This window comes from Ascaphus truei, chromosome 5 (assembly GCF_040206685.1).
Source record: "Ascaphus truei isolate aAscTru1 chromosome 5, aAscTru1.hap1, whole genome shotgun sequence".
In the NCBI taxonomy this organism is placed as follows: Eukaryota; Metazoa; Chordata; class Amphibia; order Anura; family Ascaphidae; genus Ascaphus; species Ascaphus truei.
The window spans coordinates 66,600,450-66,625,227 of record NC_134487.1 but is presented as its reverse complement, the minus strand read 5'-3'; the positions used below and the strand labels follow the sequence as shown (position 1 = coordinate 66,625,227).

General features: G+C 42.4%; 1 protein-coding gene across 1 annotated transcript in view; it reads left to right on the top strand.

Moving 5' to 3' along the window:
- Positions 1-24,778, top strand: part of CFTR (CF transmembrane conductance regulator) — a 203,266-nt gene that overhangs the window by 125,754 nt on the left and 52,734 nt on the right. Inside the window, exons 12-14 of the mRNA XM_075599966.1 lie at positions 5,601-5,695; positions 17,813-17,899; positions 23,122-23,860. Of these exons, the coding sequence (XP_075456081.1) occupies positions 5,601-5,695; positions 17,813-17,899; positions 23,122-23,860 (921 nt within the window). The remainder of the gene's footprint in view (positions 1-5,600; positions 5,696-17,812; positions 17,900-23,121; positions 23,861-24,778) is intronic.

The following is a 24,778-nucleotide window of genomic DNA, read 5'->3' as shown; positions in this document are numbered from 1 at the left end:
TCTCTCCCCATGCATATCTTCCTCTCTCCACACCCATGTATTTCTTACCCCCATTTACTCTCTCCCCCATACCTATCTCCATCCCCACTCACACCTCCATATGTATTTCTCCCTCCCACTCATTTCCCCCATGTATTTCTTCATCCCACTAACTGCCCCATGTATTTTTGCCCCCACTCACTCCCCCGTGTATTTCTTACCCCAACACTCTCTCCCCATGCATATCTTCTCCCCACTCACTCAACCCATGTATTTTCTCCCCATTCACTCTTTCCCATGTATTTATACACCCCTCTCGCCCTCCCCTATGTATTTCTCCCTCCCCTATGTATTTCTCCCTCCCCACTCACTCTCCCCTATGTATTTATCTCCCCTCCATTGACTCTCCCCAACTCCCATGTATTTCTCCTCCTTTTTTTCCCCTGACTCTTCCCCCCTGCTAGCAGCCCTGGATATATAATATATATAGAAATGGCTCTAAAATGTATTTTGTCTGATGTCTCACTCTCTCCCCCATGCATAGCTCTCTCCCTACTCACTCTCCCCCCCACATTTGTTTCTCCCACTCATTCCCCCCCCCCATGTATACCCCCCCTACTTACTCTCCCCATGTACTGCACATGGCACATTGTGATATATTTCGATATATTATGTAACTTCAGGTTCTAAGCAGATTGTAGTCCAAACCAGATCACTATACAGCATATGTCATAGCTACTGTACTACTTATTCAGTGGTGGATGCTGGAGGTGAAGGCCAAAGTGGCCTCACTCTGTTTGATACTGTGCTGTAGGCCACTATGAAGGAGGGGGGAGGGACAAGAAACAGACAATGAACTAGACAGAATAGATAGGGATGGGGAAATAGCAGCGGTCATGGAGGTAGAATGGGAACAAGTTGGAGTTTTGTAAGCAGGGAGACACCCATATTAAATACTGATAATACTAGAAAACTTCTAAACATAAATTCAATGAACGTAGAAAGGCAGAAGCAGATAAGATAACAATAGCACAGACTGGAAAATACCTTAAATACATGCTAATGCAAGAAGCCTGACATAAAATGGGGGAGCTTGAATTAATAGCTTCTAGGGAGCAGTATGATATCATTGGCATTACTGAAACAGGGTGGGATGAAATTTATGACTGGGCAGTTCGTTTAGAGGGTTTTCCCCTTTTTCGGAAAGATTGAGCAAATAGAAGAGGAGGTGGAGTATGTTTATATGTTAAACCACATCTAACACCTACTGTATTATAAGGGAAGATTTTTATGAAGGGAAAGCCGACAATGTAGAGACCTTGTGGATAGAAATTAGCAGTGGAGGTAAAAGTACACAGAAAATGTTTGTAGGGATATGCTATAAACCACCAAATATCTTTGAGATTGAAGAAGCCAAAATACTTTTGCAAATGGAGAAGGCATCAAAACTACAGAAGGTCATGTTTGCATAATGGGTTATTTTAATTATCCAGACAGACTAGGGCAATGCGATTAGCATTACAACAAAAGGAAACAGGTTTTTGGGGGTGCTTAAAGACAATTGCATGACCCAAATTATTGAGGAAACAACCAGGAGAGGGGCAATACTGTATTTGGTAATATCAACCAATGTAGAAGTAATACCAAATATTCATGTCCGGGAACATTTGGGAAACAGTAATCATAACATGGTCTCATTTGAAATAAATGATCAAAAACTGTATTACATGGGATCAACAAAGACCTACAATTTTAGAAAAGCAGATTTAATAAACTGAGGGATAAATTACAAGGAATTTTACTGTACATTGGGATGATATTTTTGAAGGGAAAATGTGGAAGCTAAATGGGCAGTCTTTAAAACATTGTTAGAAAAGAACACTTACTGTATCAGTGTAATGCTTACTCTTGGGTAATACAGTTAAAACAAACAAGTCTAAACCAATGTGGCTAAATAAACAGGTAGCGGAGGAAATGGAAAGGAAGAGGCTGGCAGTTAGTCGTAAAGGCATATGTGACAGAGGCATCATATCAGAATTATGAGGGATGTAACAAAAGTTGCAAAAGGGCAATGAAATGAGCAAAAATTGTAAATATAAAAAAGATTGCAACAGAAAGTTAGATCAACTCTAAAAAGTTATTTAAGTACCTTCATACCAAAAAGATTAGAAAATAAAATATAGGGCCCTTTCTGTGTGAGATGGGCAGGGAAATTATTGGAGATAAGGAAAAAACAGATATTAAACAAACTGTTTGCCTCTCTACAGTATTTACCAGGGAAGAATCAATTGCAAAAATAGTGCCACAGGAGGAAGCCACAAACGCTATATTAATGAACAATTGGTTATCTGAGAAAGAAGTGGATAGGCGGCTTGATAAAATTAAAGTAAATAAGGCACCTGGCCCCGAAGGCATACATCAAGGGTTCTAAAGAAGCCAAGTTTAGTAATAGCCAAACCATTATATTCTGTATTCAAGGACTCCATTTCCCCAGGCTCAGTACCACAAGATTGGCGTAAAACAGACATGGTGCATATATTTTAAAGGAAGCTAGATCACAACTATGGAAGTACAGACCTGTAAGCCTGATATTAATAATGAGGAAGCTACTTGAAGGTATAGTACGGGATAATATTCAAGAATACCTAATGAATAACAAAATTATTAGTAAAAGATTTATGGATTTATTAAGGATAGGTCATGCCAAACTAACCTTTTTAGTTTCTTTGAAGAGGTAAGTTGGAATTTAAACCAGGGTAAAGCAGTTGATGTGGTTACTTATATTTTGCCAAGCCGTTTGATACAGTGCCATAGAAGAGGTAACTGTGTTCGAGGTTAGCAAATTGGACTCAGTAAAAATATTTGCACCTGAATTGAAATCTGTTTGAAGGATATACACCAAAGAGTTGTCATAAATGGAACCTTTTAAAGTTGGGCTAGAGTTGTAAGTAGAGTACCTCAAGGATCGATACTGGAACCCCTGCTCTTTAACTTATTTATCAATGACCTTGGGGTTGGCATAGAGAGTAAAGTCTCTATCTGTACTGACTAAATTGTGTACAGTAGTAAAATTAGAGCAGGATGTAATTTCTCCCCAGAAGGACTTGGGGAGACTGGAAACTTGGGCAGGTAAATGGCAGATGAGGTTTAATACAGATAAATGTAAGGTTATGTATTTGGGAGACAAAAAGAAACAGGCTACTTACAAATTAAATGGGGAAAATTAGGTGAATCCTCAATGGGGAAGGATTTAGGAGTGCTTGTAGACAGCAGGCTTAGCAATAGTGCCCAATGTCATGCAGTAGTTCTGGCAAATGAAAATAGGGAAACTTTAGTTCTTCTGTCATTGTTGGATACAGGAGCTTAAAAGTAGGCGAGCACTTCCTATGAAGGTATTGTAACGTAACACATGCAATGTAATATGTGTAAATATATTTGTATCAATTAAATCAATGTATTTCAGGATCTATTTGTATATACTAATGCAGCGGTGCGCAAAGTGGGGGGCGCGACCCCCAGGGGGGGCGGGAGATTGTGCTGGGGGGGCGCGGGCAGTTGCAGAGGCCCCGCGCTCTTCCCCCAGGCATTTAAATTAAATGCCGGGGGATCGCGTGAGGCCCCTGCAACTGTTTACTTACCGGGATTCAGCCGTCTGTGTTGCATCGCCATGGCAACGCGGCGTCAATAGACGCCGCGGCACCATGTGACTTGACGCTGTGTGGGCGTGTGACGTCATCTGAAGCGAATGAAGGTAGGCAGGGGGGCGCGAGAGCCGGGGGCAGAGTGACAGGGGGGCGCAGCACAAAAAGTTTGCGCTCCCCTGTACTAATGCATACATAAAATAGAAGTAGTGATAATCACCAATAACCTGCTGACCATTTGTCAAATCAGTCATTGATATTAGCTGAATATTTTAAGTTTCAACCAATGGAAGACAGTCACCGAACAGCACGACTCAGCTCCCACACTCAGGTGGAAAGAGGTACAGCTAGTTTTAATAGGTACAGGACATAAAATATAGGTACAGTTCCTGCTAAATAGGTATTACTGGAATGTACTGTATAGTGTTCTTTTTATGGGAAGTACACGAGGCTCCTGTTGCAGAAAAATAAAAGCTTTCCAAGCATAACTGTGCAAACCATTCCAATAAGTTATTATGTCTCTGATTTATAATTGTAGTTGAAATATTCTGCAGTAGGTGTGTAGGTTCAGTCCGAGAATGGCTGAGTCGGTAAGGGTGGTGTTTGCTAGAAGAAGGGTGAAAATAGAAAAGAAAATGCCCATGTCGTCTGCACTTTAGAGACAGTAATTTATGCAAATTAAATTTTAACATAATTAGTCACCCTAGAGTGCAGACAACAGGGATCTCCTCTTTGTCTTCCTTCTTTTGCTTAATTGGTTCCTCAGTACTGGCGGGTTGGCTTTTGATATAGTATGTGATGTTTGCTGTATGCATGTTTATAAGCATTTTGTTATACAGTAGTAAAAAAAAACAATGGATTTCCCTTTTAGATATCGCATTAAAGAGCTACAGAATATATGTTTTCTTCCCCTTTCCCTTCCATCTATTTCTTATAAAATACTTTGACACTCAGTTTATTATACTGACGCACAATCCCCACAGATAATATAGTTAATGGGTTTAGATTTCACTGTTTTATCTTGGTTTACTTGTTCAACTTAAACCGTACACTTACAGTCTGATGACATCAGCAGAAAAGAAAAAATCAATTTGCTATAAGTTTGCAACACCTTTAAAGTATTGAACTTGTAATTGTTTTATTGTAGTAAGTAATTAATGATAACATTCCTATATTATTATTAAAGAAAAACTCAGCTGATTATTTATTTGTTTTGGATTACCATTAACCCTGGAGATAAAAATAGCTCCGTTCAGATCTAAAAGACCATCTGGAACAGATACTTTATTGGGGATTGTTGCTTTAAAACAGCATGTGAATAATGCTATTTTTTTTTATTATTTAATAAATCTGTTCTGTAGTATTAAATAATACTATTTGCATTTTTCAATCTCCTAATTCCGTTTTTAATAATTTTTTTAAATGTACTGATCATCCTTTGGTTGATACAGCAACCAATTGCAAAGTCATATCCACTTCCTCTTTTGAAACAGGCTCTGACACAGACTATGAGATTTTCCATTTGGCAACAAAGTATCACAAACAGATATGTTGCTGTGTTGCTGTGTCCCAAACAGTAGACTGTCTATTACTCTGAAAGCTGTAACAATAATGTGTTACACTTAGTAATATAATGTTATATATCAGCTGCAGCATTTCACAGACTGCAGCACAAAGTCAGAAGACGGCCATTTCGTTAGGCACACAATCATGATTTTTACAGATTTCTAGCAGGAGCACCAAACGATTGCCAGCTTAGGTAAGCATGTATAATTATACATTGCCACATGCTTCACATATAAAAATAATAAGAAAAAACAGGGAGAATGTAGTATTGCTGCTTTAACGTTAATATAAAACTGGTAGATGAGTAAAAAAAAAAAACCTTTCATACACAGGTAGCCAGAAAAATACTGTTCTATTGTAGGTATGTAGGTAATCTTTGCTCGAGTCAACACCACATTTTTGATCTGTTCACAGGAAGTTGCAAAGTTTCCAGAAAAAGATAATACTGTGCTAGGAGAAGGAGGAATAACGCTGAGTGGAGGCCAGCGGGCAAGAATCTCATTAGCAAGGTAAGCGTTTTGTTACTTATTTGCATAGCCTATAGTAGTACATGCTATAATTATGTGTGTGGTCTGGAATGTAAAAAACAGCATAACAATATTGTTTTGGTTGACCAATGGCAAATGAAATATTGACATGTGGAGTAAACTAGCAATAACATCACTGATTTTGAAGCTGGTGAACATATGTTTCAATAATATTGTGACCTCCATGTGACCTTCGGTAAATGCGGAGGAAGTGGCTCAGTGAGTAGACACTATGACAACAGTGACACTGACTTTGGGGCACTGGAGGCTGGTTTGAAACCTGTTATCAGCTCTTTGTGACTTTGATCAAGTCACTTTATCTCCCTGTGCTATAAGCATCAAAATTACAATGTAAACTCGCATTGTGCCTCAAATATTCTAGTTAGTGTTAGCGCTATACAGTATAAGACACGATATTCTTTTTTTTTTTTATGTCCTCCATGCCCAAAGTAATACATTGAAAGATTATTCGGTCAGAGCCTAATTTCTCTTGGAAAATTCTGTGTACAGGAGGGCCCCGGGCATGCGACGGGTTCCGTTCTAAGGGCCAACCGCAAAGCGAAAATCGCCAGAAAGCGGAACCGGCGATTTTCGGCAATGCACCGTTCTACACATGCGCAACCTCGGCAAACCCCCCATTCTGCGCATGCCTGTCCCCGGCCCGTCCTGCGCATGCGTGACCTCGGATCGTTCCGTTCTTCGCACGCGCAGACATGGCAGCCCCCTTCTCGGTGTCGCCGTATTGACTGATCGCCAAAAAGCGGGGCGCCGAGAAGCGGGGCCTTGCTGTATAGCATTATGCGTGTTATTCATTAAAGGCTATAGTGAAATGTGTCAGTAAGTCCATTTGAGATTGGCACTATCACACTTTAATGAATAATCCCTGATGTACCATACATTGCCAGTGTTATATTAGGAAGAATTGCAAATTCTATTTAAATACGTATATGATTACAACTGCTACTCCTCCTCCTTGGGCACCTCATTAAAAAAAAAAATATATATATATATATATATATATATATATATATATGTATCAGTACCGTGTTAGCGGAGCTTCAATAATCAAAAAATAAATAGACGATACCGTTCTGTGGCTAACGTAGATGTAGATGTATCAGTACCGTGTTAGCCGAGCTTCAATAATCAAAAAAAAAATAGGTGATACCGTTCTGTGGCTAACGAAATGCTTTTATTTGTGCGAGCTTTCGAGATGCACTGATCTCTTCTTCCGGTGATGTTACAATAAATGAAACAAGCAAAAGGTATACTTAAAAAACAGTGTCTCGTTAGCCACAGAGCGGTATCACCTATTTTTTTTTTGATTATTGAAGCTCGGCTAACACGGTACTGATACATCTACATGAAAATATGGAAGATACCACATTGTACCGCACTCAAATGAAGCTAAAGGATTTACTGAAAAAACAGGCACAACTAGACAGCGATATCATCTTCCTCAGCAAATGCAAAAAGGAGCATCTGATCCCGAACCGGGGGAAGGACAAGCACAGATAACATTCCAAGAGACACTGTTTATAAGTATACCTTTTGCTTGCTTCATTCATTGTAACATCGCCGGAAGAAGAGATCAGTGTATCTCGAAAGCTCGCACAAATAAAAGCATTTCGTTAGCCACAGAACGGTATCATCTATTTATTTTTTGATTATATATATATATATATAAATAAAGCAGAAAATAGCAGTGTTAGTCCACTTGCGATAGTGCAGAATAAATAAGTTCTTCAGTATTAGGTGATACCTTTTTATTGGACTAACAATTTATGTCAATGGACAAGCTTTCGAGACTTATCCTCTCTTCTTCATTTCAAGCAATACTGATATACCTTTGTTAGTCCAATAAAAAAGGTATCACCTAATACTGAAGAACTCATTTATTCTGCACTATATATATATATATAATATATAGCACCAGCAGTGTACACAGCGCTTTACAAAAGAGATAATAACACACAGGAAATTAAATCATTATAGTGCAACAAACAATATTAGTGACTTACTATGTAAGTGGTATGTTAGGAAACGAGTCAGCATGTAAAGGAGTGAGTGCAGTATATCAAGGGTGCGCAAACTGGGGGGTGCAAGATTTTATGGGGGTGGCACGGCAGTTACAGAGGCCCTGCGCTCTTCCCTAAATGTTGGGGAGAGCGCGCGAGGCCTCTGTAACTTCCCTTACCTAGTCTACGGCAGCTTCCAGTGACGCATCACCACGGTAACACAGCGTCAAATGATGCCGCGGTGTTACATGACATCACATTGCCATGGCAACGCAGCGTCGTGACATCAGAAGACGCCGGACACCAGGTAAGTGGGGGGTGCGAGCAGGGGGGGGGGGGGAGTTCAGGCCGGGAGGGCGCTTACTGAAACGTTTGCGCACCCCTGCAGTAGTGCTTGGCCACAATGGTTGGTAAATGTGTCTGTAGGTAGGGCCAGTAGCCATGGATCTGGGCTATTGAAATGCTTTATTCAGAAGGTGCATTTTTAGGTTTGACTTAAAGGTAGGAAACGAAGATGCTTCGTGTGTACTGACTGTGAGGGAGTTCCACAGGAAAGGGACTGCAAAGAAAAAAGGTTTAAGGTGAGAGGGCAGGAGAGGTGAAAGGAGACAGTTATGATTTATTTATTTTATTTTTATTTATTTATAAAAATGTTTTAGCAGGAAATAATACATTGAGAGTTACCTCTCATTTTCAAGTATATTCTGGGCATAGTTATGATGACAATACATGGTTACTTTAAATGAACAGGTTTATACATTATATATAAAGACAGTGCATGAACAGTTAAAGATAATATATTATAGGCGTATGGAACAGTTACAGACCAGATTAAAATATGAGACCGCTTTAATTTTGAAAGAACTGGTGGCTTTGAGTCTCTGGTAGATTGTTCCAATTTTGGGGTGCACGGTAAGAGAAGAATGAGCGTCCGGATTCTTTGTTGAACCGTGGGACCATGGACAGTCTTTTGGAGTCAGATCTCAGATGATAAGTGCTGCATGTGGTAGGGGTGAGGAACTTGTTCAGATAGACGGGTAGCTTGCCAAGAAAGTATTTGAAGGCATGACAGGAAATATGTACTTTGCACCTGGACTCAAGTGATGGCCAATCTAGTTCTTTGAGCATTTCACAGTGATGTGTGTTGTAGTTACATAATATTACAAAAGTGGCATATTGAGTTGTAGAGGGTGTCAAGTTTGCTAAGGTAAGTTTGGTGGGCTGTACCATATACTATGTCCCCATTGTCCGTAATTGGCATTAGCATCAGCTGTTTTAGGGAGAATTTATTCCTATAAAGTACACCTTTTTTAGCATAGGTTTTGAATATCAGGGTGCAGAGTACAGGAGATGAGCTGGGACATACTGAGAAATCAACGTGTATATTTATGGAGCAGCAGATGAATGAGAGCCTTGAAGATTAGTAGGATAACTTTGTACATGATCCAGAACTTAATGTGAAGCCAGGAGAGGGATTTAAAGAGGAGATGAGCATGGAAAAGTGAAATGATGCTGCATTTTGGGTAGATTGCACAGGAGAAAGTTGCTTTGTGGGATATTATTTACTCATTCTACCAGTTGTGTCCCAATATCAGGTTTTCATTTTATTTCTTGGGTTTTAAATTTCTGTGCCTGCAAATCAAAGAGCAAGAAAAGCCATTCCCCATAATATGGAGAAAAATAAATAAATACAAATTCAAAGGGAGACTATAAAGTACAGTGAAACCATCGATTCCTGTAATTCATAGCAAAGCAACACAGCACTGAATGGGTCACCCTACAAAAAACAAATCAGTTTATATTTTCAGTTAACATGACTTCAATACATAAAGCAAAATGTTATTTGTAAAGGTCAAATGATAATAATAGCATGCTCTTGGACAGTGCTGCTAGCTTTACGTAGCGCTTTACAGAGACATTTTACAGGCACAGGTCCCTGCCCCGTGGAGCTTACAATCAATTTTGGTGCCTGAGGCACAGGGAGATAAAGTTACTTGCCCAAGGTCCTGACACCAGGAATTGAAGCAGGTTCCCCTGCTTCAAACTCAGTGCCAGTCAGTGTCTTTACTCACTGAGCCCCTCCTTCTGAACCGTCATGTCTCTGGCAGGTTCATGCAGGGTTTATCATACTTCTTTTTTGTTTCCTGTGCAATCTGTCTTATCCTCTTTCTGTGTACAGTAAGTTTGTTTTCAAATATATAGTCATTATCATGTAAATATAGATGAATGTGCTGCAGTTGTTGCAGAAGGAAAGCTATGACTATCTGGGACATAAAGTCTTCTGATTTTAGTTACAGTGGCATCCAACATTGTCCCTTAGGAATATTTCACAAACTGTTTTATTACCAAGGCAACTAAGCAAATTCAATGTCTTCAGTTTTATCATTATATGAAACAAATGTGGCAAAATGATGACTATACTAGTTTCTGATGTAGTCATGTTTCAGTCACATAGTAACAAAGTAGATTAAGTTGAAAAAAAAAACGTGTTTCTATTGTGTTCAACCTTTGTTAAATTCTAATAGGGCCAGCTGCTAATGTTTTATTTATATTTCTATTGGAGGCAATCAAACATTCTCATATAATATCACATTTGTTTCCCACAGTATACATTTTATGTTTTATTGTATATGAAATAATATACACATTATATATGCATAAACTAACTGAAGTCACAAAGAATTTACATGCATTATTGATCTTTTTAGTTTATTTATACATCTGCCAATCAAATAGGCTTAGAGTATAGCTAGCAATTAATGTCTAATCAGCTTCATTTCCCTTGCATGTGAGGATAAATCTATCTACAGTATACTACCATAAAGTCTACTGAGTTAGTACTAAGAACAAATACATATAATCCATTCTGTATAAACATGTCATTTGATTGGCTGAAACTTGATTCCTTCATTAAATATCAGACTAGTAGTGTACACGTTCCATGTGAACACATGATTTTTGAATGTCTTTTTCTCACATTGGAGCATGCAAAAAACAAATGATTTGTCTATTAGCTAGAGAGGGATTTGCTACAAAAGTATATTATTTTTATTATTTTTCCACTTGCAGTGTAACTAATTGTAGGGATTCGGTCTAGCTACTACAGAGTACATTACGACTTGTTGAATCAACTGCTCCTGTGCTGCTTTGATTTGATCTGTGCTTCAAAGTGAGGGCTGATTAATCCAAGATCCATCACAATCCTACCGCTATTATTTTTCTCTTCTGGCTCATCTACCCTGTGTTGCCTCTCATAGGGGTCATGTTTATATAAGCTTCAGCTTTATAAGCTCAAACCGCCACCTGGGCCTATTTTGACAAAAAAATCTCCATAGTTGTCTATGTGACTCATATATATATTTGTGTATGTGTATCATCACGTTTTAAGTTATGATGGGTGAAAAAGGCAACAAGAAACTTCCACCGTATTGCATATAGCAAATAAAAAGATCACTTTTGAGCACATTCACGTCTAGGGCCTCGGCCAGGCTCCCTGCTGGCGTGCTGAGGCGCGCTGAGGCTCAGGGAAAGCGGGTGCTTTCCCTGGGCTTGCGGTTGCTTACCGCACGCGCTGTCAGCGGGCCGTCAGGGGGCGGGCCGGGGGCGGGTGCGTCACTGGCTGGGGGCGGGCCAGTGACGTCACGGAGCTGGTTCGCCCTCATTGGGCTAACCGCTCACGCGACCGGCCTGTCGCGCCGGCAAGCGGGGGAATTTTTAATTCCCCCAAGCCCCTATGAAAGCTGCTCTAATTGTGACTGTAGGGGCTCAGTGCTCTCTTTTCTTATCCACACCTTCTCCCCCCCCCCATGCTGTTCCTTGTCACCCTTCCATGGCTTCAAACACTTTATCACCCCACCTTATCTACAGTACATCTCTGTTTTTTTTTTGCTCTCACTTACACTGTTTTAGCCATATTCCTTTGTCAATCAGTATTGCCGACCTGAGGAAGAGAGATTTCTCGAAAACTTGTCTATGACATAAATTGTTTTAGTCCAAATAAAAAAGGTATCACCTAATACTGAAGAACTCATTTATTCTGCACTATCGCAACTGACACGGCTATTTCCGATATATATATATATATATATATATATATATATATATATATATGTAACGGTATTTCTGACCCGGCCTGACCCACCCAATCTCACATTGGCCCCTGTGGTCTAACCGGTCCCCATTACAGTGTGATAGTGTCTGGTGGTGCACCTGTTGGCTACAGGACTCCTGAGTCTCCCGCATGATGGTGTGTGGGGAGGACCCGTCCAGACAGGCAGCTGAGGTAGTGTGCTGAGTCCTACCTAGTTCCAGTGCAGCGCCTCCACCTCATCAGGGTCCCTTCGGTCACTTGGGGATGGTCCTGGCGAGGAACTCCTCTGTGGTGCTCCCCTCTGTACATTCACTCCACACATGTACACGAGAGGGTTTGTGATTAAGAGCATCTTTATTGCTTGAGGTGGGCTAGCTGCCCTCCACAATGGGGTATACTTAGCCCTCCATCTTCCAGCTGCTTCCCTTCGAAAGGTACGCCTTCCCTTAATAGGTGGGTTCCCTATCCCCGCAGGGATCTCGGCCCTGTGCCAGGTCCCTGGTCACAGTTCTCTCAGGCAGCTTGTCTCTGTCTGCTTGTGTTGCCAGACTCACAGCTCTGCATTCAGACTACTGCAACAATGTTGCAGACCTCCATCTGCCTCTTACTGAGCACAGCAGCACAGCAACAGGAACTCAACTGACTAACTTTAGGCAGTGCTGTGTCTTATATCCCCCTAGGAACAGGCACATCTCTGATGTCACTAACCGTGGACACACAGCATGTTGTCTCTTCCTATGAGACATATGACACCTCACCAGGGTGTGAGGGCAAACCTCCATGATAACTGCTGGCATGCCCATAACTTACCAGGCCTTACTGTCAGCAGGAGAGATGACTGCAGCCATTTTACATGTCCGCTAATTCTCCCCCTGGTGAATCCCACCGGCCCGGCTGGGACCTAAATTTGAAGTACCTTTCTTCAAGAAGCACTGTAAAATGGATGACATACATAATTAGTCACAACATTACAGTACATCTCTTCATCATAACATAACAGATACATCCTAACATAGATGTATAACAACCAGGGTTACTCCCTTATGGAGTATCCATTAGTGGTACTACCATACCCTCTTACGGTGACTTGCGCACAGCATGGTCCACTGGGCTTAAAGCAGCAATGCTGTAACCCTCTGCGCGACACTTCTCATGTAACCCGCCAGGATCCCAATCTTCTTCCCCTGATCCTTCCTCCTCATCAGTACCATATCCCCTATCCTCACCAGTGGAACCCATTTTAAACTCAATTTCTCCCTCCATGAGGGGTTCAGGGACATACAGGTACTCCAACCTGTGGGGCGCTTTGTACTTGGCTATAATAGCCCTCTCGGCCCGGCTGCTCCTAGTCAGCTCTGCGTTCCCTGCCCTCCCTGGCAACACCCATGACAGGGGCTCATCAGGGTCTACTGGGTCTGGTAGGATGTCAGGACCCATGGGCTCTATTGAGTCCCCTTCCTCTGCATTCCCCCAAGAAGATATCCCCGCGGTTCTTTCCGAGCGAGGCTTGGACCATAGGTATGATCCCGGTACCTTTTCCTCTGCCGAATCGGTTACATTAGGCACCCACCGGTCCATTGATGCCATACCCAGTTGCCCTCCACCCCTGGAACCCCCCTCTGAAGTGTAACTGTTCAGTCTCTCCCCAGTCCGTTCCTCACCGGTTCCCTGGGACCCTCCCGACATTCCCAAACTGGACGTGGACCCACGGGAAAAGGTGACTGGGACAGGGGCTTTATCTAGGGCATGGGTTTGGGCGTAGGGACAGGTAATGGGCATCCGCGGGGTTCCGACCCGCTCTCTGCCTTCGTATAGTCCCGTATCATTGTGCGGACGTGCCGCTGGTTGGGCCTCATCCGTCTCAGCTCTCCTCGCAGCCTGCCAGCTCTTTGTTGTCACAGGTGATCGGGAAGCACTGGCCGATCGCCGAGGCGTTGTGGTTCTCTCTCTGGTCGTTCCGCTACCTCCGCCGGAAGTGACGTCATCACCGGAACCGGATACTCCGCCATCTTGCGATGGATCCCCATGCGGGATCTCTTCCTCCACAACGACATCCGCCGCCGGAAGTGATGGTTCTGCTCTCCGCTCCGTTCGGGCCTGGGCTAGGCCTTCCTCCGCCGTTGCCACCACCGGCGCCTGGGGAGGGTAAGGATGTATCTCACCGCTCCGTCGGCTCGGGATGGAATCTTCTCCTCCTTCCGCGCTGTAAGTCACCACGGCCGTGGGACTTCGCCTCTCGGGTTGGTTCTGCACCGGCGACACGAGACTCCGCTCCGCCGCGACACAGGTAAGTGCCGGTTCCTTTCCAGCACCGCTGTAGTGGTCCGCCGGTAGGCGCATCACCACCGTCGTTAGGATCGCTTGTTCCTCTTTCGAGGAGCCGAACTCCGACTCGGGGAGTGGCACTGCCGCAGGGGACCGACGGTGAGGTTCCGGGTTCTCACCGCGGTTGTAGACCCCTCTCTCTTCAGGCTCCGTTCTGATCATTAGGAGCGATCCCCATTCTCCGGGATCAACTGGTTCGGTGCAGGCCGCACGCGGAGCTTCAGCCGTCAGCATGGCTGTGTCCGCCCCCGCCTTTACTACCAGGGAGCCTCCTGGCAATAAATAGGGATATACCCCAATGTCCATCTCGCTCTTTGTTGTGCTAGTTACGGGAGACACTTTGCACAATGGTCTCTCCTGTTCACCAGCTCGCAACTGTGGGACAGGAAGCTCACACCCACCTCCTCCCTCAGACAACTCGGGTCTTGGCTGGCAGAGATAGAGACCCCTCCCCCTGGTGAATATTTGGGGAGGGTCCCACAAGTTAATTGGATGTCCTTTAATTGAGGCCGCACCTCTTTCAGTCCTAGAGGGCGTGATTTCAGGTTTCGCGCCATACCTCCCCGCAGGGTGGAATTTTTCTTTTGGCGCCAATCCCGGACAACTTTCTGCAAGTTTTGCATTTGCAGCATTTTCTGCAACTGGCCCACGCGGTCTCCCCGGGTAGCGGGAACTGCCATTTTGGATCGCTCTGCAATCCATATTCACAGCAGCTGCAACTTCATATTCCTCTATCTCATCCACTAGCCTCCCTAAGGACAGGGGATCACCCCGTATCCAGGAGCACAGCATCCTAGCCACGACAGGATGGTCAGGTGACGCTCCTCTCAGAATTCGATCACAAAAGTACACCTCCACCTCAGTGGCCTTAATACAATCCCCCTTTCGCATCTCCTGTAAGACGGCTCCAATCCGCAGGAGGAACCGAGGTAGATCCTCTCCGTCTTCCTGATAAAGACTGAAGTACCGCTTCATCAATTGTCCCATGTCCTCTTTACACGCACACACACCATGTGCGCTCTCTCCATTAGCCTCCGTCCGCCATTTTGGACTATCCGCACCACGCGGATCCTCCATTCCTTGGGCTGTCACGCTCTCGTACCAATTATCGTACATGGGGCTCCGTTCTGCGGGGCAGCCACCACACCAGTACGATAAAGATTGCTCAGATGCACCACCACATATGTACCTGATCTAGGCTGGACTCATGTTGCACTACCTCAGGCTAGGCTCACTCTCTGTGTCTGCTGTAACTCCTTCCTCCCAGTCTGTGCTCCCTATGGTAAGTGTCTGGAATGGGCTAGAGTACTCTGGCTCTGCCATGCAGTACTTGGGGCGTCTACCTCTCTTGGTCAGCCTAGCGCAGACCCTCTCCAGGATTCCTGACCACGTTAACAGGCTATCCCTTCTGGCGTCCTACCAACTAGCACTACCTCAAAGTTACTCGGTCAGCTATAGCCCGGCTCCAAACCCCTCACTCCTTTCAGGCCCCTAGGTCGTCCCTGCGAACTGACAATACCCTGTCAGCCCCCTGACCGCCCCTAGGTCCGTCCCTATGCAGCACAGAGTGGCAGCAGACGCTCTCCCTGTTTCCCAGTGTGCCTAGCTAGAGCCTGTCCTGTTGACAGATCTGATCTCAGCAGCGCCTCCAAATGTAACGGTATTTCTGACCCGGCCTGACCCACCCAATCTCACATTGGCCCCTGTGGTCTAACCGGTCCCCATTACAGTGTGATAGTGTCTGGTGGTGCACCTGTTGGCTACAGGACTCCTGAGTCTCCCGCATGATGGTGTGTGGGGAGGACCCGTCCAGACAGGCAGCTGAGGTAGTGTGCTGAGTCCTACCTAGTTCCAGTGCAGCGCCTCCACCTCATCAGGGTCCCTTCGGTCACTTGGGGATGGTCCTGGCGAGGAACTCCTCTGTGGTGCTCCCCTCTGTACATTCACTCCACACATGTACACGAGAGGGTTTGTGATTAAGAGCATCTTTATTGCTTGAGGTGGGCTAGCTGCCCTCCACAATGGGGTGTACTTAGCCCTCCATCTTCCAGCTGCTTCCCTTCGAAAGGTACGCCTTCCCTTAATAGGTGGGTTCCCTATCCCCGCAGGGATCTCGGCCCTGTGCCAGGTCCCTGGTCACAGTTCTCTCAGGCAGCTTGTCTCTGTCTGCTTGTGCTGCCAGACTCACAGCTCTGCATTCAGACTACTGCAACAATGTTGCAGACCTCCATCTGCCTCTTACTGAGCACAGCAGCACAGCAACAGGAACTCAACTGACTAACTTTAGGCAGTGCTGTGTCTTATATCCCCCTAGGAACAGGCACATCTCTGATGTCACTAACCGTGGACACACAGCATGTTGTCTCTTCCTATGAGACATATGACACCTCACCAGGGTGTGAGGGCAAACCTCCATGATAACTGCTGGCATGCCCATAACTTACCAGGCCTTACTGTCAGCAGGAGAGATGACTGCAGCCATTTTACATGTCCGCTACATATATATATCAAAACAAAACAAAAAAGTGAAGTAGCGCCTCTAATATAGCCTAAACAAAACTGTGATTTAGTTAACCTAACTATGAATACATCCAGTGGGGTGGCATATGTAGGTAAAATATACTAAAACCAGTATTAACCAAGGATAATATATTATATACTAGAATATGTAAAAAGTTCAATAGCAATAACCTAATACTTTATTAATTAATAAAAAATAACATATAAACATATCAAGAAAATATATTTTAAAATATATATATATGTAAAAATAATATAAAAGTGAATGAATTCAAAACTAAAAAACCTCAGAAAACACAAAGTCCTGTTCCAAAATAAAGCATCCAGGTATAAGGCGGCCCGTTTCAAAGGGGTCACTACTCCCTGATGATACCTATGAAAAAAGAAAAGAAAAGAAACAGGCGCACACCTAGTGCATTAAAGTATACAAATAGTTTATAGAACAATAAAAACAGTCAAATGCCCACTCACAAAGGTACAAGGTTTAAAAGCAGGTATGAGATAGGCTCTCATATGCCGGTACTGCCGTCCGATGTCAGCAATGGTGTCCTCTCCTGTTTGCTCTCCACATGCTTCGAGCAACCGGAAGTGACGTCCCTCCGGTCGGGTGCCCCGCACAGGAAATCCCTCCGGGAAACAGCACCTTCAGTTCCCTGCTTCTGGTCAGTGAGCCACCGGGGGGAAAGGATCCAGCTTAAAAGCTGCGTCTAAAGCAGCGTGCATTGGCTAAGGGTTGTTCATGTAATGTGAGCTTGAGATAAAAGGTGGCACTGTGTGCTCATTTGCATGTCATTTCCCAGAATCCCTTGCTGCAGTGAAAGTGCTGGGTGATAATGGTGAAAGACAGGGTTGCAGACCTGTCTAAGACATGCAAATGAATATACAGTAATATTTACAGTTGCTATATATATATAGATAGATAGATATCATTTTTTTTTACCTGTTGTGTTCCAAATAAATTCCTCTTTTATACTTCCCCCATTGTCCTTATAAACTGCTGACTATATGTGTAGTCTTCATTTATAACATTTCATGGGACTCACTAATCCAATGTATTGGTGTAAACAGGGGTCAAATGTACCCAGTACTGGGTTGCTGTTTCTCCAAGTGTGCTAAAACAACATTTCAATTTGTTTTCCTGTTTAGAGCAGTATACAAAGATGCTGACCTGTACCTACTAGATTCTCCGTTCAGCTACCTAGACTTGTTTACAGAAAAGGAAATATTTGAAAGGTAAGTGTTCAGGATCACTTACTGTAGAAAGTTCCTTGGGACATATAATGGTTCGCCAATCGTAAAGCACTCTTTTATTAAATTCGTAAACTGGGCAAGTGTACGAGAAGGTATTTCTTATGGTGAGTGACACATAGGGTATAGCACTAAAGTGTGAAAGGCATGATCTACCATTAAAAGTCAAAAGTAATTTTATTGTCTCATACTTAATAATCCGTGCTTCAGCTGAATAGGCCACAATGTCACTCTCTAACAAAACTGTATATGGTGTATACAAGGATAGTCACTCTTTTTTTAATGCAGTCATGCATTACAGATAAAATTGTGTTAGATGGGGGGAAATCACATTTACTCACTCTATTTGCCAGGTCATACTATGAAATAGTTTATACAGCACAGTGTAACTTCGCTTTTGCTTTGAAGCTATTGCTCTGTAACAATAACATTTTATTAATGGACTGATTTGAATAAGTGCTGACACACCAACCTATACTGATTAGATATATTAGGCAAATCTAATCTACAACCCCAGCAGCATGCCAAAGGTTCTGCTATGGCCTTCGGATGGTTGATTGTTGATCCAGATCAGTTGCTATGCAACTATTAGAGAGAAAATCCCCAGTGGCAAAAAAAAAGTCAATCAAATGTGTTTGCTTCAATTGCATGCCCTCTTTGTCAATATTCGTCACTTCTGATTTATCCTATTACCTATATTTCTAATATCTGTTTAAATGTTGCCTTAAAAAAAACTCCTACTACATGGCACCCTTTTCTGCCATGTAAAGGGAGATTACATGAGCAGAATCAATGGTTTCTAATAATTTTGAACCCCATTATTGAGGGAAAACATGAGCACTGATTTCCTGGTCTGGAGGGAAATTAAAATGGCCAGCTGCCAGCAAGCCAGACTGTGAGGGGAGTGTTGTATGATGCACTGGCTTCCCCTCGGGGATTGCCAGCGGTGGCAAATCCACTGGGTTAGAGGTGCTCAACTCCAGTCCTGAAGCACCACAACAGGTCAGCTTTTCAGGCTACCCTGGCTTCAGCACATGTGGCTCAATCAGTCCCTGCTTCAGCACAGGTGGCTAAATCAGTCCGTGCTTCAGCACAGTTGGCTCAATCCATCCCTGCTTCAGCACAGGTGGCTCAATCAGAGGCTCAGTCAAAGACCGAGCCTCTGATTGAGCCACCTGTGCTGAGGCTGGGATATCCTGAAAACCTGACTTTTGGGGTGGGAGGGGTCTTTAGGACTAGAGTTGAGCACCCCTGCGCCTGGGGGATCCACAATAATGAAGAAGCAATGTTTCTGCTCCAAGGACCTCCCCCCCAATTCAAATAAGCTAATACAAATTATCCTCGGGTGACATCTGCTGTAGTATTCATGGATGGACAAACATATTATGCCTTTAATTCATATACTGTATGCATTTTTACTGAAATGAATGAGAAACAATTTAGGTTACATTTCTACCCCAATTTACATAAGTATACTGATATGTGAAAAAAAACCTTACATTTTACACTGTATTATATAGAACATTATCATATTCTGAGTCAACTGTTAGAATAGTAGAGTAGATACAAGATGAACCAGCCTTTAGGCCGACATGTAAAATTGACCTTGAATAGTCAGAAACTAATAAAATACATTTCAATGAGCTACAACTTTATCTCCTTTAGGGAGTTCACAGAAATGTATATCTAATCTTTGGGAAAATTCCTCACAACAGAATGCGTAGGAAGGCAAACTTCCAGCTCATCCCTAATGAATTACGGTGAGACTAGCAGTTAACATGCAGAAGTATGAAACTACAGGATGGCAATTCTCTTGAAAAAGATCTGGGGAACAAAATTCTATGTTAAGACTACATTTGTGTTGACCTTGTGTAAATATGGATTGACCAATGGAGCACTGTAGGTTAAAGTTAATGTAGATAAATATTATTATTAAATATATTTAACACCCTTTTTGTAATGGTAAAGGAAAATTACTCAACAATACTACGAGTAAATATCAAATACAGATATCACTTGTGAGCACATTCACATGTCTCAGACAGGTCTGCAAACCTAATGTTCACCTTTATCTCTTACAGTGCTTCCACTGCAGCTAAGGATTCTGGGAAATGACATGCAAATTAGCACACAGTGTCACCTTTAACAACATGTCCATTTTAACATGGACCCCTATAAGCTGATGCCTGCTGTATTACACAGCTTTTCAGCACAGCCTGGGTTAAAGAAGTGCAGAGCCAGAAAACCTACTCACAGACAGCTTCTTCGACCTTTTGGGTCTCATCAGTGTGAGGCAGTTATACTGGCTTTGCAATATGAAGCTAAGAGTAAATATGTAATTTTTATATTGGAAAAACAATGTCTGCAAAAATACTCTAGTGAATAAAAAGATACAGGGCCTCATGCAGAGAGCATCGTTATTTCAAAACTCGCCATTTTTTGTTCAATTTCCCTCAGAAAACGGCATAAAATGGCGAGTTGCGAAAAACGCGCCATTTTTTAATTTCTATGTTTAAAACTCGCCTCGCGGCTGGCGAGAACCTCAATCGCGCCATTTTTAAAACTCTCCGAATGCAGAGAGGTGCGAACGGCAAGTAGCGGCTGTTCGCGCCAAAAAAAGGCGCGATTCTCGCATTTTTGCCGCGCCACGAAAATATGGCAAGATGGCGCTCGCCGCCTATAGTAAAGGGGAAAAAAAAGGCGCGAATTTGTTTTTACACGTTTCTGAAGCGCGCATCTCGCCAATTTAAACTCACCACACGCATCCATGTTAAACATAGCAGAATTCGCACTTTTCTGCATATGGAGAATAAAACTCTCCAAAAAAGCTACTTTTTATGAAATTCGCCATTTTTAAAATTCTATGCTCTCTGCATGAGGCCCACAGTATCTATCATAATCATATTTATGAAATTAATAGGTGTCCCTTTTAATTAGATAGCTTCAACTAAACCAGGTATGACTCCACGATTCGTGAATTATCCAATGGTTTCCAGCATTTGTGAAAATAAATTGTCTGCCACTCATGTGTTATTTGTTTTTGTAATAGGTATGGTAATCTATTATTCGAGATAATATTGTCAAAGATACAGTTCGGTGAGTTCAGTGCATGTCAGTGCTCTTCCCAGATATTTGCAGAGAACCTACATGCGTGTAATAGACGGGTCATTCTACAATACTTATCTCTTACAGTTTTACTGATTCCAACCAGATCAGAGCACAGTGCTTTCAAGCTGCGAAAAACTGCAGCGCTGCAAAGCAGTAACAAACTAACAAACCAACTTTAACACTTTATTTTCACAAGACACCTTGGTGACAGTAACAGGCCCAACAGGATCAGAGTCCACAACCTCCGCTGTTCTGGGCAGAAGCTCTAGTAGTGTGAGCTAAACAAGCTGACCGGTAGCACCACGGTCTCCGCATACTTTGGAGCTCTACTGCTCACACCTGTAGCTAATCCAGATATTAGCATATCTCCCAGGTATCTCAGGTGCGCTCCTTTTTTTTGCACAAGAAACATTGAATTGGCAACCAGGAAGTGGAAGTAGTCTTATTTTAAAGAAATGCAGATAGAGGAACAGTGCAGGCACAATGGTCTTCAATACAAAGTGTTTAATTAGTCATGAAATCCAACGTTTCGGCTGCAACAGACAGCTTCTGTCAAGGTGACAGCTTTGACAAAGGCTATCTCTTGCAGATGAAATGTTGAATTTCATGGCTAATTAAACATGTTTGTGTTGTGCCTGTGCTGTTCCTCCATCTGCAATACTTTACGTTTGGGATTCTGCAGGATTTCTCTTTTTAGCATGGAGCAACGGCATTATAGATGATTGTAATTCTTTTTCCGATGTGTGCCTGCATACCTCTACTCTTCACTGCTTTAAAAGAAGTGCAGGGGCTAAAGATATGAGCAGTAAGAAGTAGAGTTCAAAAGTATACTGTGACAGTGGTGCTACCAATCAGCTGCTTTAGCTCACACTGCTAAAGCTGCTGTCCAGAATAGAGGTTGTGGCTTCTGTTGGGCCTGACACCAATAAGCCAGTCCTCACAAGGTACCTAAGGCTTGTCAATATAGTTCATATGGAAATCTTTTTAGGAAGTGTGGGATGTGAGTCATTTAAATATAACTTGCATATCTCCCAGGTATATAATGTCTCCTCCTTTTTGAGTGTAAGAGGGGTTAAGGCTGCACTCCATAAAAAAGAGAAAGATGCATACAATTTACCGGTGCTGCTGGTTCAAGGAAGTACCTGCCATAAACTCCAAAGTACACTGAGGAAAAGAAGGGATCCAGCGCTCCACGGATTTCTGAATAAGAAAGATTTATTGTGCCACACAACGTTTTGACCTTATGGTCTTTATCATGGTCTTTATCATGATGCCTAGTCACTTGATAAAGACCATAAGGTCGAAACGTTGTGTGGCACAATAAATCTTTCTTATTCAGAAATCCGTGGAGCACTGGATCCCTTCTTTTCCTCCTCCTTTTTGAGCACAGGTGTCTCTCCAGGTGTTATTTGGCAGGAAGTATATTTCTCTCGCTCTTCACGTTAGAATTTCTGCGAAAATGTCGCCCATCCATATCTGGGAACATTGTTCTAATAGCCCTTCTTTTACAGATGCAGTTCCACATAACATATAATGGGGATGTATACTCGTATAACGCCTTCATTATTATTTTACATGGATGTACTGTAGTAGGCAATGTATAGTAAGGTCATATAGTATTCTTCCTGCTACAACTGATTGATTGAAGCATGTTGCCGTCAGCACCAAAGCTGTCAGTAGTATAACCCTATATTCACTTTTTGACCATTTACTTATGTTACATTTAAATACATACACTTAAAAAAGACCTGTTAAACAGTTATATCAAAAACTGTTTATTACCACTTTACATACATACATTTCTATATAGCAAAAGGTTAGTGTTTTTGGGGCCGCAATCGCATGCATGGAACAGTGACCACACCGATTGCGGCCTGAGAAGATTAATGCTGCGTGGGGGACTCATTGAAAAGAATTGAGCTGTCGCAGCTGCAACCTCCCCCAGTTCTGTGGAGATCTGATTGCGGCACCAAAAATCGGTATCCCAATTTGTGTCCACATACTGTACACATCTGCTTGTTTTATCCAATGTATTCGTGTTGCTAGTAGATTATCTGTCATTACAGTTTATGACAAATCCTGTTTTTTCTTTGTTTCAGCTGTGTTTGCAAGCTAATGGCAAACAAAACAAGAATCCTAGTTACCTCAAAACTAGAACAGCTTAAGAAAGCTGACAAAATACTCCTTCTGCATGAAGGAAGTTGTTATTTTTATGGACCATTTTCTGAACTTCAAGATCAACGTCCTGACTTCAGCTCACAGCTGATGGGATTTGATGCTTTCGATCACTTCAGTGCAGAAAGAAGAAACTCCATATTAACAGAAACTCTGAGACGATTTTCCGTTGATGGTGGTGGTGATACGGCAGGTGTTAGGAATGAAGTCAAAAATAAGTCTTTTAAGCAAACTGCAGACTTTAGTGAAAAAAGAAAAAACTCAATTATTAATCCACGGAAATCAAGCAGAAAATTTTCTATCATTCAAAAAGCACCGTCACAAATGGGTGGAATTGAAGAAGAGTCTCCTACAGAGCCAGGGGAAAGAAAACTGTCCTTGGTTCCTGATTCAGAACAAGGGGAAGCAATCCTCCCACGAAGCAACATTCTTAACACTGGTCCAACATTTCAAGGGAGAAGAAGACAATCGGTATTAAACCTGATGACTCGCACGTCCATTTCCCAAGGTCAGAGTGTCTACACAAGAGGAAGCACATCCATACGAAAAATGTCAATGGCTCCACAGTCCAAATTAACATCTGAAATAGATATTTACAGCAGACGTTCTTCTCAAGACAGCGTCTTGGAAATAAGTGAAGACATTAACGAAGAGGATTTGAAGGTATAAACTTTAGATTGTGTGTATGCTCAGATGTTTTGTTTGGTGTCAATCAATACAGTATGTTAGATGTACCATTCAGTAGAATTCAATCTCGTAGAGGTAGGAAGAGCCCAACTACACTACATTTAGTACATATTTGACATTACATTTTGAGTAGCCCATGTAGACATTCCTGTTTAGAGCTTGTGGTTGGAGCTTCAGAGTACTATGAAAAGAGTTTCTTGAAGCAGCATAATCATTTAACTTTGTCTGTGTGGGACAGCACATAGAACACATTCACCTAAACATATAGTATGTATCTGTAATATTCTAGTAGCTCTGTTAGTCTTATTATAATATTGCAAAATATAATGGATAACTTAAGCAGTAGGTTAATGTCAGCTCCCGGTGACCTCGGGAAAGTCACTTTATCTCCCTGAGCCTCAGGCACCAAAAACCTTAGATTGTAAAATCATCTGGGCAGAGACTGTTTCTGTAAAAATCCTATGTGCTTCTTCCAGCGCACTGTACTGTAATTGTGAAGCACTTTGAGTCCCATTGGGAGAAAAGTACTATATAGTTACATAGTTACATAGTAGATGAGGTTGAAAAAAAGGTGTCCATCAAGTTGAACCTATGCTAAATAAATTTAGACGACAGATACTTTGTCCTATATCCGTACTTACAGTATATTGATCCAGAGGAAGGCAAACAAAAAAAACCCAGTGAAATATCATCCAATCATATCTCACAAGGGGAAAAATAAATTCCTTCCAGACTCCAAGAATTGGCAATTAGATTAATCCCTGGATCAACATCCTTCCCGTGTTTAAATATTTGGTATATCCCTGTATACCTTTCCTTTCTAAAAAGATGTCCAACCTTTTTTTGAACAAATCTATTGTATTTGTGTAGCCATGCATAATAATGACTGCATAC